General features: G+C 45.9%; 4 protein-coding genes and 1 non-coding gene across 5 annotated transcripts; 3 read left to right on the top strand and 2 right to left on the bottom strand.

The window, feature by feature from the left end:
- Nucleotides 1–2757: 2757 nt before the first annotated feature.
- On the top strand, nucleotides 2758–4302 carry JR316_0007629 (uncharacterized protein; the record flags this gene model as incomplete). The annotated part of the gene is made up of 8 exons (XM_047893363.1): nucleotides 2758–2842; nucleotides 2907–3083; nucleotides 3141–3287; nucleotides 3349–3532; nucleotides 3588–3715; nucleotides 3785–3917; nucleotides 3974–3985; nucleotides 4050–4302. 8 exons carry the CDS (start codon nucleotides 2758–2760, stop codon nucleotides 4300–4302), a joined length of 1119 nt encoding a protein of 372 aa, XP_047746678.1.
- A 1952-nt stretch (nucleotides 4303–6254) lies between these two features.
- Nucleotides 6255–6338, bottom strand: JR316_0007628. The gene has a single exon. It is a non-coding gene; the product is annotated as a tRNA-Arg (tRNA).
- Nucleotides 6339–7067: 729 nt separating this feature from the next.
- JR316_0007627 (uncharacterized protein) lies at nucleotides 7068–8504 on the top strand (the record flags this gene model as incomplete). Its single annotated transcript, XM_047893362.1, has 1 exon — nucleotides 7068–8504. The coding sequence occupies one exon, from the start codon at nucleotides 7068–7070 to the stop codon at nucleotides 8502–8504; it is 1437 nt and encodes a 478-aa protein (XP_047746677.1).
- Nucleotides 8505–11069: 2565 nt separating this feature from the next.
- On the bottom strand, nucleotides 11070–11455 carry JR316_0007626 (uncharacterized protein; the record flags this gene model as incomplete). Its single annotated transcript, XM_047893361.1, has 2 exons — nucleotides 11070–11260; nucleotides 11332–11455. 2 exons carry the CDS (start codon nucleotides 11453–11455, stop codon nucleotides 11070–11072), a joined length of 315 nt encoding a protein of 104 aa, XP_047746676.1.
- Nucleotides 11456–14364: 2909 nt separating this feature from the next.
- Nucleotides 14365–15147, top strand: JR316_0007625 (uncharacterized protein; the record flags this gene model as incomplete). The annotated part of the gene is made up of 5 exons (XM_047893360.1): nucleotides 14365–14416; nucleotides 14696–14777; nucleotides 14841–14852; nucleotides 14942–15043; nucleotides 15108–15147. 5 exons carry the CDS (start codon nucleotides 14365–14367, stop codon nucleotides 15145–15147), a joined length of 288 nt encoding a protein of 95 aa, XP_047746675.1.
- Nucleotides 15148–18560: the final 3413 nt, after the last annotated feature.

Raw genomic sequence — 18560 nt, 5'->3', positions numbered from 1 at the left:
TCCATCCTGCCCTATTCATTATTTTTTCCAGGCATATGTAACCTGACTCCTGAGAATCAAAATACACATTCACAAATTACTCTGTGCAATCGGAAACACACTCTGAGGTTGTGTGCAATACGTTGCGTTTTTATCCTATCATGCGTTGCTTTCTGTGATCTCACGAACCTTTCAAATACGAAGTAGAGAGGTGCCTATATTATATTGGTTAGGCGGCTGAGCCACCGAGGCCTGAGAGCTCAGGCAATATTTGTACATACTGACATAAGATTACTAAAAAGGTAGGAACACTCACAAAAGCAAGTCTTTATCGTATGAGACTGTCCTCTCCGATGGGGTATAGGCGTGGCCTTCATCAATAACGGCGGATACATTAGCATCCTTCTCAGCTCGTGTTGCATCCGCCACCAGCGGAGGTTCGATTCAAATCCGTCTGGGGAGTACCACTGGAGCACTCGTTGTTACCTGCAACGTATCGGGAACAGGGGGCAGGCAAACCTGGACGACAGTGACGTGTCCAGTAAGCAAAGCCACGGGTACCTCCGACCTATTCCTCGTATTCAGCGGCAGCGGAACGGGCTATCTGTTAAACTTCCATTGGTGGAAATTCAGTAATGGTAGCTGAACGCAGTCGACGACCGCTACGGCAACCAATCCAACCACTTCTTCGCCTCCGGCGACTACAACTTCCACCGCCCCTTCTTCCTGCCAGACACTTTACGACCAGTGTGGAGGTAGTTCATGGACTGGATCCACATGTTGCGCACAGGGAACATTGCAGTTTTCAAACCAATACTATTCCCAATGCTTGAATTGAGAAGGACTCGGGGAGCATCGGCTGGAGATTCCTAGTTCATAGTTCATCTAGATGGAAAACTACGCACATGTATTGTGGCAAACAAACCATGCTGACGTGAAAGGGCCGTCTTGATCCTCGTCTGCTCATCTGAATGTTAACACATTTGCAACGGCACCGAGCCTTCCAATTCGTCGATGGTCCAATAAGAGGTGAGGGGCCTTGTTTCATGTTAGATAGTGAAATACGGCGTGTCATGGAACGGTAAATAAGTAATGAAACTACCAATCAGCTTCTTTCACTATCGTTGGTATGCACGGTGAAGCATGAATACGAGTGGTGAGATTCATGGCGACTATGCAATCAGGAGCCTCAATCGAAACGTTCCACTGAGATGAGTGTGTTGCTGGCCATGGAGGATGCGGCTAACGTTGTATTTGCATTGTTGTCAGTCTGAATAGAAAGGTCATAATTTGTACTACGATAACGAATGCTAAGACTTACCATGAGCACTTATAGCTTCACAACATCGCTCAAAATGAATGTTGACGCGTCTGAAGCAGGACAGCGGCGGTCGAGCCACCAAAAGCATCCGAATCGGAATAACCCGTGCTGAGAACCAAAAGTCTATTATGTAAGTACAGTCAGAACGGCCTTCGGCTAGATATGCCGGCCGACTCGAAAATATTGTGATAGGCCGCATTGCACACATTCAGACAAGGCTGTCGGGTCTCGCACTTCCTCATGCGAACAGAGGCTTTGACCGACGAGATCTCCCTGGGGCGTCACAACGCCTAAAACATAGCGGGTGGACGGGTCAAACGGAGTCATGTCTGGTATTAACAGCAAAGAGGGCGTTGTGTGGCGGTGAAAATAAAGTCAACGATTGTCTGGCGTGAATGTGCATTGTTGAACATCATGGATACATCGGAAGATTGAGAACCTTGTAAAAAAACCGATAGGATCTGGATATCCCGGTGCCAATGGAGTGGATGTGTGTGTAGTAGCATTTTGTGACTACGTGAAGAGGCCCCGTTCAAAATATTTAATAGACGCACATACGTGAATCCAATGACGACATCCAATCTATGTTTAAACAAACCGTAAAGCTGTTGACATAGCTGTTATATGCTGGCGGGTTATGCACAAAAGTGTGTGGCTGGAACGAATATCCTCTGTATGACGTTCTTATAAGCACCGTCTGACACCTGATACCCGTGTCATCCCGAGAAATCAGATAAGACGGAGTGACCTAGCCTGTGGAGTTGTATTGTGGTACACTTTCTGCATTCTGTACTTTTCGTAGGCACAGTGATATAGAATGACATTGTACAATAAGATTTTAGTATCTTCGAGTGGGTAAGAACACAGTCTGTAGCTGGTTCTTGTGAGGATGATCATGTACTAGTCTTTTTTTCACACATGATAGCAGAACAATGGGACGCCATTGCCGAGAAGAAATGTTCTTCTTCTTGTTTAGGCATAGTGCCTGAGCACTTGCGATAGTAATCGATGGGACTCAACAGACCTAGCATACACACTCGCGATGTAATACCACTTACTTTATGTTATCTATTATACACATAATCTGTTGGCAAGAAATGTCGAAGCCCAATAGATAACAGACAGGTCACTCGGACACGAGGTTAAAAGAAGGACTATGTTGCTTGCCATGAGGTTCCATTGTGGTGTCCCAAACCCGAGTGGCGGGAAATAAGAGGAATTATAATGCCTCATTGTGTGCATGTGTGGGAAAAAAGTTGATTTTGACAGTAGCAGCGCTGATACACGACTAAATAGTGAGTCAGAAGATCCAGACTCGGCACTGGTTAATGAGCCTGGGATTTTTTTGTGTGTGTCGCTACTTGATTCCTATGTTTTGAGGGAAAAAAATTGTTCCTTCCCTGCTCATACCGTTCTTTCTCTTTCCTATCGCACCATCCTCCTTTGCGCTTATTCCAATGGCTCAGTTCCAAGAAGAATCCCTTGTCATCCCTTCCAACACCTTCCTGCCTGGATACATTTCCTCCATGTTTGAATCGGAGTGTGAGTATTGCGCACGTTTTTTTGGGGACAAACACTTGATGTTGATCGACTCTTCATGTCATAGCAGCACCAGAATCACTCCTTGACCAGCTTCTGGCAGAGGAATCGGAAGTTTATATATCTCCACATCAATTCCAATATGGTACAAGTACGGTGGCAGCATTATCCCATTCGCCTACTCCGTTATCTATGTTGTTTGCGGGATTCGATGGTCAGAATATGGGCACCTCTGAGTTTGCCTGTAAGTCTTTGAATTGAATACCTCAGCAAGAGATGTCCTAAAGACTAACCATTTTAGCGCCACATACACTGCCATCAGCATCAGCCACTCATGCCTCCATATTCCATCCGGCGACTGAAGAAGAGCCACAGTCATCCGATGCACGGTACTCTCCTTATCCCTACACGGAGGAAGAGTTACTGGGGCAGAATGTCCTTTTTCAATGTAAGCCGGTGTCACAACAATTTCATTGATGATTATACGCATAACTGATCACACTCGTCAGCGAGGACCCATGCATCCCCCCCGGCACACTCTGAATCAGGGTGGGATATTTTGCCACAGGACTCATTGTGGCCAACGAACAGCGCCCCAGTACTTAGGAGCAACTATCCGTCTTGGTTTATGCAAGCTTTGGCGTTCCCCGGCACAAACGAGGATTTGGGTTCGATGCCAGGCCCCTCAGCATCGTAAGCATGGATCGCATATCAACTTGAATAGGCTAAGAATCCACATATATGACAGATATGGCACGGAGGAAGCGTACGCGACTGCTAATGAGGGCCAAAGTAGCATTCACGATCGCTCGCCCTTCACGCCGGTGTCCCCCTTCGCCAACTCAACTAATCAATATGGAAACCAGTACCAGACCTGTATGTCCTGATGTATCGTGTTTTGGGGATTTTAGGCTCACAGTTCTTGCAATGCTTTTTTTAATGTAGTCTCAAATACAATCGGAGAAGGTTTGGGAATTCACAATATAAGATCCACAGGCGAACAGCAAACCGTCGAGGATGAATGCTCCGGGGATTACCCTGTCGAGCACAATCACAGTGAGCGCAACACACATGGAAGGTATGTGTATACCCGCCCCTTCTCCAGCAGTAGTCGTTGACCAGAATTTTCACCAGGGTGTTCCAGAGGTATGTGGTCATTGAAATTTTTTGTCCTCGACAATGAAAGATTCTGACGAGATATTTCCCATAGCGGTCTATATAGCCAGAACAATGCCTCGGAGTGGCTACCCGGGGCATATGAATCCCTCGAAGAGGAAGTACCACACACCAACGCAGGTACATGGACGGACGAGTCCATTGCGCCGGAGCAGCCGGCTCCAAGCATCTCCCAGGTCCAAGGCCACATACCCAGTTGCATGGGGGGCCTTGGTGTCAGCGTTACACGTGAACGCAAGAGGAGGAAGGACAGAGGCTTCCGGTTTGTCAATCTAGCTGCTAGCTAGATGGCAATGGTGGCGGGTACACGACTCACGAGCCGAAGATAAGATCAAAAACAATACCGTAAGTGTTCTGTTCCCTCACAAGTAAACAATCTGACAAGTACCTTGACACTTTTCACAGGTGCGAGATGTGCTTCACCGCGGGCTGCAGCGACTGTAGGGAACGAGGGAGTCATCGAGGGTCGAGCCGGTGGACAAAGGTGATGCGTCAGCGCTCACCTTTTTTTCTTCCGGCTTATACTACCGCGATATCGATGGCCCGGTGCGTGGGAATTTCGCGCACACCGTCCGCGATGGCTTGAGAGCGCTATAATAGGCCTCTTCGAGAAAAAATTTAGTCGGATAGAGGTGTTTTGGTAGTATTGTGATCAAATTACTACACAATAAATAGCTTTCTTTTATAACTTGCAATCACTTTCTTTTTGAGATATACTCTATGTGAAGTGTAGCATTAGACATCCCCGACCTCGAGCTAAAACTCACGAAATTTTGGATCTTCACGCGCGTTTAAAGACCGACACCGGGACCTCCATCCTACCCTATTTGTGAATCAAAATAGACATGTACAAAATACCCTCTCCAATCGGAGACAGAGTCTGAAGTCGCGTACCATTCGCACTCACGCTCTGAATTTTCTCATTTTTTCTTTACCCTATGTTGCTTTCTGTTTGCACAGAAACCTTCAGAAACGAAGTTACAGTGCTGTCTGTTTGTTTCCTGGCTGACCCTCTGACGCTTGAGAGCTCAGGCGACACCCGACATAGTCACACAATTATGTAAGTTGGGAATTACTGACACAAACAAGAAGCACGTTTCACGCTGAAGGGACCTGATTTGACGAGGTTCTTTTTCACAACTCAATGATATTTCGATAATCGTACATCCCTTTCAAATTGATTTTATTTCATGCCAACGTGAGTTGAGATCGCAAAATTTGAGTACTCTAGAACCGAATCACCTATTTTAAGATGCAGAATATATATGAAACCTGATTTTACTTACTTGCAGTGAGTACAACACGGCAATCACGGTAAGAAACCAGACTGATACCTCCCTCATGTTCAAATTTTCAACAATATGTTTCTCCTTCACTTAGCGATCGAGCTTTGGCGCTCTTCACGAAATCCCATGTATCCTCGGATTAATATCCATGCTCGAGTAAAGAGCACGAAAGGCAAGTGGGCTCAGGAAAAATTCTCTTTCAAATGACCTGGTCATTATGACAGTCAAACCACATCTCTTCTGGACGCTGTACCCTGAAATGTAGGAGTAGGAACGATACAGTGGAGATATCTGAAGACGTCACAAAATCCAGGTGTTGCAAGAGAAGAAGATGGTAGCAGGGTGTGTGATGATTTGATTTCAAGGGATCATATTCTGAATATAAGTCACTTCTGGGGATTTATAGAAACCTCGATACTAGTCGATACCGTTTCAAGTCCAGTAAAATGGGTGGTTGTTCTTAAATTATGCTGACTGAAATCTTTCGTTTTACTCTCTTGTGGAGATATACTTTAGAGCACATAAATCGCCGTAAGGTTGAATAGACATCTCATGGACCGTTTACCTGCGCAAGTTTATATTGGTTCATAGTTCTAACACGAATTATACTCGTCCGGAAAAGGTTCGGAATGTGCTAACAATACATTAAACACTCGCTCCACACTGGCAACCATATTGACCGGCTTTGCGTATTTTTATTGGGGTAATGGATATACTTAAGAAAACGGGGTGATTAAGACCGTCACAATTTTCTCGGAATTGGAACGGACATCCCAGCCGGCCGAAGGATTTTCAACAACGACAAAAATGGTGGTTGCTATTAATATTAGGGAGTACCTCCGGAATTTGCGCGTTAGAATCATTAAGTAAAAAACAATCAGTGTTAGGTACCACGGCTGGTTAGGTGGCCGATGCATCAAAGAAAAACTAAAACTTAAACAGAGGCAAAACGATGACCACCGCAGGACTCGAACCTGCAACCTTTTGGTGCCATTTAGCGATCGAAGCCAAACGCGCTACCATTGCGCCAGGTAGCCACACATCACGTGGCTGTGGTGCTGCATTCTATAAGGACTCTTCGACAGAGATAAAGGGGTAGGAACAGTATCACGAAACCAGTTCAAATTTTGCAGAAAATGTCGCATTCAATTTCCTCAATGAAAGTATCACAGATCCAGGATTATCGAAAAATTGACATGCTGTCAAAAGTGTTATACACCCTGGTTTATCCTCCAGGTGTTTGTTCAATGTTTGTTAGCAGGTTCTCTGGTGACTGGTGGTGCCAAACGAGAGACAAATGCGGTCTAAATATGATGTGGGATGTATATCATGAATAAGCTGGGACGCAATGAAAGTTGTAAGAAGCATTGAACTGCAAAAGGGGCTGGACATGCCAGTGTGCCGCCCACGGCAGTGCTTCACAATTTTTAGACCCCGTCAATAATTCCCACACTTTTGCATTTTATCATCGCAACTGGTCAAGCAACTGTTACGCACGACTTCCTGTATGATTGGCAACAAGTCTTACACGTAAAGCTTACCAAATCTATCAAGGTGAAGTGGAACATAAATTTCAATGTCATAGTCTGACTTGCCATGTTCATAGTGATTCTATTTACACCATAACTCTCCATATACCGGCGCGAGAACCCCTGAACATTGAAATTGCGGTTATCATGCAAAAAGGGGTGACTCGAGAGTCCCCAATCACGAAAGTGAATCACGATGTTCTCCATCATATTTTCTCACTAAACTCGACCACCTCCATGCCCGTTACCTTTCGTGAAAAAAGTTTAATAGTCGAAAGCGACAATGATTCTGAACTGCTACGGGAAACCGCTCCTTTGATTACTCTTCAACATATGTCTCAAGTTTGTCGAGGTTGGCGCGACCAGGTCATTAATTCCCCCTCCCTTTGGGCTTCATCCATTGACTTGACCTTTATGGACCAACGGACTCCTTATTGGAGAGATGAGGTCATCCGCAGAACAGGTAATGCTTGCCTGACTGTGGTCGCAGATATGAGGGATCAGGACAATTTTCCACTGGACTTTTTTGAGGACCTTATCTTGGTTCACTGGGAACGTATCCGAAAACTACACTTTGTTGTCACAAAACTGGACAATAATGTTCTCACAACTCGCGCGAGAGCCATTATATTAAGCGCACTACGACGACCCGCCCCCAATCTGGAAAGCTGTACAGCGGTGGCCCTTCACGAACCCTCGGATGAAGCATCTACAGCTAATTTCTCGATTCTTTTCTCAGGGGACGCGCCACGGCTTCGTTCTTTTATTTTGCACGGAAGCATGCCGAAGTTTACCGGGTTAACAAACATTCGGAAACTATTGTTATTTGATGGGCATTTCAACCTCGACATCAATAGTCTATTAAACTGCCTTCGATGCATGCCAAAACTCGAGGAGTTAGCCATAGAATCGAAAATCACTCGCAGATCAGGGCCAGACAATGATCACCACGCTGTTCGACTTCCTCGACTCAACACCATCACCGTCTACACAACAACAAATTCGCTTCCCCTACTTGTTCGGTACATAATTCCTGCAGCGGGTTGCAGGCTTATCTCAGTTGGGCAACAATTTGACACTGTATCAGATCGTCGCATTGCATCACATGCCTTGGCGTATTCCAATTTTTTTCGAACCTACACTTCACTACGCGACATCGGATACATCTCCTATCATATTGAACACGGCTTACCCACCTTTGGTCATGAACCCTTCGTCGACCTTCGAGTGCAATGTTGCGATTCGCCGGAGTACCACAACATGCACGCAACAGAACATCACCACGTATTCATAGAATCCGACGTATCCCTCCAACGAAACCGAAACAAGTTATCATCATTATATGCCGTCGCACAGGCGTTATCCCAATGTGATCTCAGCTCTGTCACCTTCCTACATCTTGTGCTCGAGGAGAACACTATACCCACATCCTGCACTCAGTTCCATGCCTTCCTATTGGCTCTGCCCTTCGTTGAAACCCTGCGAACCGACCTATCCACGCTGCAGTTTTTGATAGACATTCAGTCCACGTTTTCGGATACAATTGTTTTACCAGGTTTGATGACTGTCCGCCTTACCACAACGGGTAATGGTCGGAAGGGAGCCCTTCGAGATTTTATGATTTATCGACAGTCTATCGGATTTCCTATACAATTAGTCGATATTGAAGACTAGGTATTTAACAAATAGTACTTGTGTATTATAGTTTATATTAATGATAATAACATAGCCCACCCGCTCAATTGGATATTCTGGGATATGCATAAAATGATTGAAACGGTGAGAAGAAGTCATATCGTAAAGTCCACTGACTTGACCGGATATCTTCTGCTAAGAGGCGTCGCGACTTGTCCAAGTAAGTATCATTGCCAGATGCCATTACCGTCATACTCTATCCTCCTGATTGTCGTCTTCGTCCTCATCAGTTTCATCATCATCATCTTTTTCGTCTGCTATAGGACCCTCCCATATAACTGCGACTCCCAAAAGTTCCTCGAGCTCATTAACAGTCGACGATACATCTTCCAATTTCGACCCGCCATTGCCAACAAGGCATATGGTTTCAACCGAGCCTCCCGCATTCCTCCGCCGCGTGATATACTCCGCAAGTAAAGCAGTAGTAAACTCCTGTCTCTCCAATCTGATAGTCTTCAGCTCGGGGAAGATGGCGCTGTCACGAAACAACGCCTGTGCAAACAACAAAAGGATCAAGGCGAACGAATTGCAATGCAGGAAATCCACCAACGGGAGCGCCCTCACGAATAGAGCAAACGCGACTATGGTATCATCCGTGATCCGCGCGTTTTCCTCCAGTTTGCCTTTGAGGATGAGCTGGAAGGTTGTTACGTTGTGCAAGTCGCATCCCGCGAGCGCGTCCGCGGCGAGGTGAGGAAGTTGTGTGCGGGTCCACTGGGTGAAATCGTGATTGAATTGGTATTCGATGACGATGCGTTCCGTTTCTTGCTCGAGGACGGGGTTGTCGGGTATGAATCCCTTTACAAGGATCCCAGGTATGCCAGCATTGTCCAGGGATAAAGTGTAAGATATAGACACTATGTCGGATGTGTTTGAATACTTTTGTAAAAATGAAGCATAGGCTTTTCCTTGTCCATCTATCGAATCGAGTTTCGCAGGAAGGTTTACGTCAGACGACATGGTATGGGTGAATCGACAGCCTTGTTTTGGGACAATCGACTTGACAAGGTAAGACAGCCACGTTATAGACTGGAAAATGGTGATGTTTTCCAGGTGAGGAAGCTCAACCGTAAGTTCCGAAATCCCCTCGATATGTGGAGAAGGATCCATTTCTAGCACTAAATCTTCCAGTAAATGCATTTCGGACAGGGCTTGGAGGACGACATCGGCGGGAAATGCGTCGCAAGACTGCAAAAATAGTCGCCTGAGGTTGGATAGCCATCTACCACCAGACAGCTTGACTCGAAATCCTTGCAATACCAATGATCGAAGTTGTGGTGCCTGCCCGGAGAATAGCGGCGTATCCGGTGAATGCTTCACTGTGTCTAGGTCGATGACGGAACAGAACTGGAGAGCAGGTGCCGGACGATTCAACGCGTTCCATATCGCGTCCTTAACGCTAGTGACGGTGTCCGACTCGGAGAATGTACATATACCGACGAAAAACGTCTTCACGCGATGCCAATGGTTATCCAAAATCTCGAAGAGGAATGAATATGGAAAACGATTTCCAGGCACGCCCAAGTCAATCTCAGCGATGACTGTCAAGGGAGATTGGCCCGTTCTCTTCAGGCCTTCGTTCCTCCAGTTATCCTCCTCCTCCATCATAAAGTTCAGGTCCAGTGCATTTGCCCACAGCGCGGGGGACGCAAGGATTACGTTGCGCCATAGACGGCACACTTGCGACGCCCGCCGTGTAGGCAAAAGTGGACCCTTGGAGTCAAAATCATCATGGAACATAACAACTCGGGGTTCGCCATCAGGGTCTTGACACAGGTCGATGTACGGACGCGCGTTCAGTGAAAAGATGTAGAGGAGAATCTCGTTAGGGAGTCTGAAAATTTTGGGCGGTGTGGTGCGGGTTGCGCCCAGTTTGTGTCCCTTCGAGCTGACGTCCCTCATCGCCTGCGCAAAACTGGTGCAAGATTGATCATGAAATGAGCTTGAGATTGAGTCTTGAAGGCCATATAAGAGAACGCACCTCGGAATGCGACGGCAAAATACACCCGCGACCTTGAAATGACAAGCAGTGCAAGTTTGCGATTTGTCTTTTGCACCACGACACGGGCGTGACTGTGACGGGGCGCGTTATTCACACGGGTCCCGGCACACTGTCGAAGCTCAAATGACTGGATAAAGTGGTCTATTCAAGCTCCCTCCTTCTACCTACTCTACCTACTGCTTATATACCTTACTGTAGTACATACGTTATAGATATAATAATGAGAGAAATATCAAATACGAAACTTGTGGAAAGCGATAGAAAACTGTGTCGCTCCGGCACGTCCATGCCGGATATGCTCGGCATTCCCTATTAGGATGCCGCCGTCACAGTGACGTGATGGTGCCACAACTGTGACATTCAACGGCTGAACGACTTGCCCCTGACCAACCCCTGACTGATTCACGTCAATTCACACAACCGAAATGCCACAGTTGGTTTTCGAGATTTGTGTAGAGTGCTTGTATTTTGTAATCCATAAACAACCAATAAATATTGCAAAGCGTCCAAAGTATACCATTCAGCATCATCTAAGTCTAATGTTATTCACTCCGCCGTGATAGCTCAGCCTCCATCGCGAGATAGCCCGCGAGTCGCGCATCGGCATCTTCAATATCCTCAGTCGCGCGTATCAGCTTTTGCATCGCTCGTTTTTTTCTTTCAGTTTGAATCTCAATCAAATCGCGTATCAGGTCTAGCGTGGTGCTTGTGCTGATGTTTTGATTTTGGTCTTCTGTCAACGAATGAAGTTCAAATTCAAATCAGCATTGCAGATACAAAATCACGCAGAACAGGACAACGTACCAGTTTCATTCAAATTTACGGGTATAGGTTTGGGACCAACTGAGGTCTCCCCCTTAGAATCGGAAAACTCACCGTCAGGGTCGAGCTTTGTAGTATGGCATTCGGAATGTGGCTGTGTGGGCATGTTGATGGTCCCCCCAGGTGCAGCGACAAAGTTACAGCTGTTGAGGACGATATTTGTTGCGTTTGGAAAGATGTGGACGCTGTGAACTACAGTTGATGAGGTATTTTCTGGAATGCTTCAGGTACAATATGAAATTCGTGGCTGCCCCGACTCCCAGGAGGTATCTTTGAGCAAACAGTCGAACAAAAAACGCATAACGGATATCTCACCCATATGCGTCTCAGAGCAACGTTTCTAGATCCACTTTGTTTAATCGCTTCCCCAAAATCCGGAATGGGTGCGGTATTCCGAGTAGCTGTAAGTGATGGATGCATGTGAGTAGAAAAACGAAAATATATAGATGCATTTGTGCTCGTAACCACGAGATGTGATCGCATTAAGCACTGTTAAAGCGATTAATAGCTACAGCGTCCAAGGAGATACGGACATACGCACTTTAGATCTGTGATGAGAAGGAAAGAGGGATAATAACTTGAACATCAACTCAAACTCGCCTACCAACGCAGAGGTGCGACTACATGCCCCCCTTTACTGTGTTGGAGTATATGCTACCGCCATCGCCGACTGTATGTCCGGGTGTGGGATATGTATGCGCTTGAAGTGGGTTCTATGTGATGCAAGAGATTCCAGGGTGATGAAAGAATAAGGGATTTGGACATGGAGAATAGTGTGTGAGAGAGGGCCGCGAAGATGAATGGCAGTTCTGACAGAAAGGGACAAATGTACCTTGATATACCCTTTCGTACCAACGTGTATAATCTCGCGCGTTGCAGAGCACAGCGTTTATAGCGCTAAGCTCTTGGTTAGTCATCTGGAACTGGTCAAAGTGATGGCGGAATTGGAAAGGGGAGAGGAGGACTAGCCCTACATGAGTCATTGACAGAGGACAGATGGAATAAAAGAACCATAATAAGGGAGGGGAAGATAAAGAGAGTGAAGGCGTGCCTTATAAGTAATCTTGACCAATTGAAAGCGGGATGTACTGACCATACGAGGGACGAGCCTGGATAGGGAGAAACAGCCAGCGGGAAACGCACTGAAAAACTCCTCAAGATGCCACTACGTCTATTCCTCCATCTCATACAACATTAGATATTGCGGTATTTGTGGATGGATAAATGTCCTATGCGGCTGGCAAGAGTCGTTTCTGAGTTTTGCTGAGGTCACGCCGGAGGGGGAAAATGTCGATTCACGGGTGGTGGGATGGTTTATGAATGAAAAAGTCAGGAAATCGCGGCGAAATGAAGCCGGAAATGTATGGAGGCGTGCGCTTGTGTTTTAAGGTTGGTGAATGTGGTCGGTGAAGCAAGATTGAGCGTATGGTATTAGGGGGGATCGACATTCGACTCGGCGGGACATGCGTTCAACACTGCTGGCGCTGATACATATTTGATAGAAAAATATGTATTGGTAATTATGTTTCCTGTTGGTTTTTGACATATTTTTCTCGTATATAGAGTCCGGGGTTACCCAATTAGGGAAGCCCGAAGCCTATATTCCAGTAAAATACGTCAAAAACCAATAGGAAACATAATTACCGATACATATTTTTCTATCAAATATGTATCAGCGCCAGCAGTGCAATTCAACTTCGTGCAAGGTTAAAATCAAGTACCCATCACGGCATCGGCCGAATGAATGATGTCATGTCTATGACTAACGCTGCCTCAGGCGATTCGCCTTGATCTTTCTCATTCCAAGGTCGTGGAGAGCGGCAGAGGCGGTGAGAATCATGAGATGGGCCCTATTGCGAACAAGATACATTGTATTGCGTGTATTACTGGTATACGTCTCAAGTTTAACAGTCCATGCTGACAGCACCGTACGGACCGTGATGGTCAGCCACATTTCCAACAAAAACGTTGAGCACATCACCCGTGCTGCATTGGGTGCTCAGTCTACAGCTTTACAAGTGAGCTGCAATACGTACGCGTTGCATTCCGTATCCAATCACACGGAATACAACGCCTGTGATATGAAGAGGCAGGTAAACACCATCAAGAAGTGCAAGTGCACCGCCTGGCACACATTTTCTTATATCAGAGACGATAACAATCCATAAACGAAAAGTTTCCTTACCGAGTGAGTGGCCGACTATTGTGACTCTCTTAGCAGAGTGTGCTGAGATGCCTTTCTTGACGCATTTCAAGATCGTCGTCGCCGTTCTATTTAACAGAGTAGCCTAGCGCATTGGCATGACTGTGATATCATCACGAATATAAATGCGGACTGACTTGGCTTGTAAAGTAGAGAATCCACAGTGCACTTCAATGGCCGGGTTGACGCCGGGGAACAAAGTCGGCTAGATATGCCGGCTCCGACTTGTACTTGAAAGTATCGTACCTGCACTTAGGCCGCATTGCACACGTTCTGAATGTGAATTGTTAAACATCATGGATAAATCGGCAGTTTGAGATCATTTGTGACAAACAGAGAGTATCTGGATATCCTGGTGCCAATAGAGTGGATATGCGTGTAGTAGGACTCGCGAGCCCGTGAAGAGGGCCTTCGCTCAGAATATTTGATAGACGTACATATGTGAATCCAATGACGGCATCCAATCTGTGTTTAAACAAGATATGAAGAAATTGTGAAGCTGTTGACACGGCTGTTACATGCTGACTGGTACCCAAAAAAATGTGTCTTTTCAACGAACATCCTGTATGACGTTCTTATAAACCCGTCTGACACCTGATACCCGTGTCAACCCGAGAAATCTGATACGATGGAGTCACCGTCGGTAGCAGATACTTGCGATGGTGATCCCGTACCGGTCTTTTTTTCACACATGAGAAAAGAACAATGGGACGCCATTGCCGAGAAGAAATGTTCTTCTTCTCGTTTAGGCATAGTGCCTGAGCACTTGCGATAGCAATCGATGGGACTCAACATACCTAGGATACACAGTTATGTTCCCTACCGCAAATCAGACTATGGGCTCGACGCTAGGCCCTCACAATCGTAAGCATTGCTCGCGAATCAATTTCGCATATGCTAAGAATCTATAGATATTATGGACATGGCATGCATGATCCATATGCGACCGCTAATGAGTTCAGCATTGAGAACAGTCAGCGTTTCATGCCGCAGTCCTCCTTGCCAAACTCAAGAAATCAGTTTACAAACGACAACGAAACCTGTATGTCCTGATATATTGTGATTTTGGGCTTATCGACTCATGATTCCTGCTAGTCTCACATACTATTGGAGAAGGTTTAGGTAACAATCAGTTATCCACAGGCGAACAGCAAACCGTCAAGGATCAATGCTCCGGGGATCACCCTGTCGAGCACGATTGCAGTGAGCGCAACGCACATGGAAGGTATGTGTACCTGCGCCTTCTCCAGCAGTAGATGTTGACCAGAAATTTCAACATAAAAAACAGCGCGTTCCAGAGGTATGTGGTCATTGAAGTTTTTTGTCCTTTAGAATGAAGGATTCAGACGAGACGTTTACACTTCGTTCTATACGAACCCTCTTCTTCAGGATTATCAACGCAAACAAGATTCTCGCCATTACAAGAAGCCGTGGCATATACGCCCGAATCTCATCAATCATCAAGTCCCTCAAACCGGCCTCTTCTATACCGTAAGTGTTCTGTTCGTTCCCTCACAAATAAACAATCTGACAAGTACCTTGACACTTTTCACAGGTGCGAGATGTGCTTCAGCGCGGGACTGCAGCGACTGTAGGGAACGAGGGAGTCATCGAGGGTCGAGCTGGTAGACAAAGGTGATGCGTCAGCGCTCACCTGTTTTCTTCCGGCTTATACTACCGCGATATCGATGGCCGGGTGCGTGAGAATTCTGCGCACACCCTCCACGATGGCTCGAGGGCTATAATAGGCGTCTTCGAGACAAAATTTAGTCGGATAGCGATGTTTTGGTAGCATTGTGATCAAATTAGTATGCAATAAATAGATTTAATTTATAACTTGCAATCCCTTTCTTTTTGAGATATACGCTATGTGAAGTTTATCATTGGACTTCCCAAACATCAAACTAAAACTCGCGAAATTTTGGATCTTCACGCGTGTTTGAACACCGACACCACAACCGCCATCCCACCCTATTTGTGAATCAGAATATACATGTACAAAATATCCTCTACAATCGGAGACAGAGTGTGAAGTCGCGTGCCATTCGCACTTATGCTCTGAATTTTCTCATTTTTTCCCTACCCTGTGTTACTTTCTGTTGGCACAGGAGCCCTTCAGAAACGAAGTTACAGGGCTGCCTATTTGTTTGCTGGCTGACCCTCTGACGCTTTATATAACTTGGCAATTAATGACACAAACAAGCATCACATTGAAGGACCTAATCTGATGAGGTTGTCCTTCCCCATTCATTTATACCTCGAGGATTGTATGTCCCTTTAAATGTACCTACTCGCCTACCTTCCACTCTAGCTGGATAGTTATTTTTCGGTGCTCTATTTGACGGGATTGGTATAGACATTGCTCGAGCCAATAACCCTTCTGTGCAAACCATTTACACGGCAGACCCCGCACCTCTCGTATATAACAACCGGCTCTATGTTTTCATGAACCATGACAATGATGGGGTCACCTATTTTAACATGACCGATTGGCGTCTCTTCTCGACAGTGGACATGGCTAACTGTCAGGATCATGGGTCACCCCTAAGCCTTGCAGACTTCTCTTTGGGCAGTCGAAAATGCCTGGGTTCCCCAGGGCATCCCACGAAACAACAAATTCTACATGTACGTTCCAATCCGCCATCATACCACCTCGACAATGGCCATCGGCATTGGAGTCAACAATACCATCACCGGCCCATTCCACTTGATCTACGCTGCACACTGTTGCTCTGAGGATATTCGATGCGATACTAGCACCAGTGCACTTGGGCCCTGGACCTACCGCGGAGTCATCATGGTAACTGCAGGCAGCAGCTTCACGAACCATCGTTGACTACACGAAAAATTAAAAACATGTTGCACACAGGGAACATGCCAGATTTCAAACCACTACTATTCCCAATGCTTGAATTGAGAAGGATTCGTGGAGCATCGGCTGGGGAATTTCTAATTCGGAGTGCTTCTAGATGGAAAACTACGCACATGTACTTTTCACTGAACGCACTTAAAATTGTATTGTAATACATGCTGTTTTCATGAAATTGCCTAAAAAAGAAATATAAATACGTGATTTTAGCGCAAACAAACCTTCAAATCATTCTATTGAGGTACATACTGCCTTTCCAAGTCTGGGAATACCCTAATTCACAGACTCGTTAATTCAAGGAACCTAGAGCACTCACCACGTACATCGAAATATCCCAGATTATTCAGAAGGCCCGGGTTTTAGCCTAACATAGACTGAAAGTCAAGGATCCCGCACCGTCCCGACTCGAGACACAACTCACCAAGTACACATACAGCCGAGTCGATTGGTATCTCTCAGAGAGTTTTGGTGGACATTGGAGGGATAGATGTAACAGACATTGCGTACAGCGAGCTTTCCACAAAACGTAAAAAGAGGCCTCGTTTAACTCACTCTACTCACCCTCACTCCCTACCCATGCATTCATCTTCTCAAGGGTTCTCCTTCATTGCTTTGCACATCCCTCAGCGATCCCCTGGCTTGTAAGTCATCTAATCCCACTTCGTAGTCTCCAGAGCCAGCGTGTTGCGTCCCGGAGATAAGCAGACCCAAGGCAATGGTGAACTCACTTACCCATTCATTTACGCGCCATTTCAACTTCATACCACCAGCCCTCTTGGTCCGAACATTTGGCATCGGATGTACGCGGTTCGGCCAACTGCTTTTTTTGTGGTTTCCAGTGCAAGCGCATCGTGTCCCAGAGCCAAACACACCGTGGATGTAAGGGCCGTTTTGATCCATGTCTGGAAGTCTGAATGTTAGCGCATTTGTAACTGCACCGAGCCTTCCAATTCGTCGATGGTCCAATAAGAGGTGAGGGGCCCTGTTAGATAGTGAAAAGCGACGTGTCATGGAAAGGTAAACAAGCAATGAAACTACCAATAAGCTTCGATCAGTGTCGCTGGTCTGTATGGTGAAGCACGAGAGCGAGTGGTGGGATTCTCGGTGACAATGCAACCAGGTGGCTTAATCAAAACTTTCCAGTGAGGTGTGTATGTTGCTGGACATGGAAGATGCCACCAGATACAACCGTGATAATGTATAAACCATTGCAGTACAGTGACAATCCTCATCTATAACTCGCATACCTAGCAAGGCCTGTGGCATTGTTTATGCACAGTGAGATTGTCGATGCCCACCAACCATACTACAGGCCTTACTATCATGCCTGCCCCAGCGACATTTTTCATACTCATATTATTTGTCGATGGTAGCCGCTCTGTCGAAAGACAATCCTTCTCGTATCCTTCTTGTCCATACCTCTTGGGTTATCCATTTCCATTACGTTGTCCATAGATCCATCCTCCTGTAAACTCGTCCATCATGCCCGCCATATTTACCGTTCCTCTACAGTGGATTTATGGATAAATGACCCATGTGCAATTATCATGAGGTTGTCCATCATTTCTATGACCTATGGTGGGTCATCGATACATAGTGCGGTTGTCGATCCATTCTCATTCATCCGCTTACATTTTGTCAATGTCTGGTGAACGTCGGTATTATCATCCGTCGTACCTTTTATCAATCATTGCAAGAGCGTGCGGTTTGGTTCAGCATAAAATACGTGCACATTGTCCATCTATCCCGCTCATCCGTTTCCAAGGACATTCATCCATCAACAAGAGACCTAGCGAGCTTATAGCGCTGCCCAATACCCAGCAGCACTCCCTCTCCGTTTGTCCATCTACCACAGATATTCACCAGATTACTAATTATCTTTCATCCACTCTATTCTTTGTCAATCAAACCGCTCAATCGCCAGGACCTCTGAATCAGCCAATTTACCCATTGAACTTTATTGATCACAACTGGATTGTCCATCGCACATGTGTATCAATTCTATATTGCATTTTATTCCAAGAAAATATATTGTATCGAGTAGATCAACGATCAAGAAACTTATCTTTTGTTCAAAAGAACTGCGCAAAAAACATTAGATCGGTTGCGTGGGAACGGACAAAGAGAGCCACATTGTAT

Source organism: Psilocybe cubensis, chromosome 7, assembly GCF_017499595.1.
Source record: "Psilocybe cubensis strain MGC-MH-2018 chromosome 7, whole genome shotgun sequence".
In the NCBI taxonomy this organism is placed as follows: Eukaryota; Fungi; Basidiomycota; class Agaricomycetes; order Agaricales; family Agrocybaceae; genus Psilocybe; species Psilocybe cubensis.
This window is presented reverse-complemented; position numbering and strand designations above follow the sequence as displayed.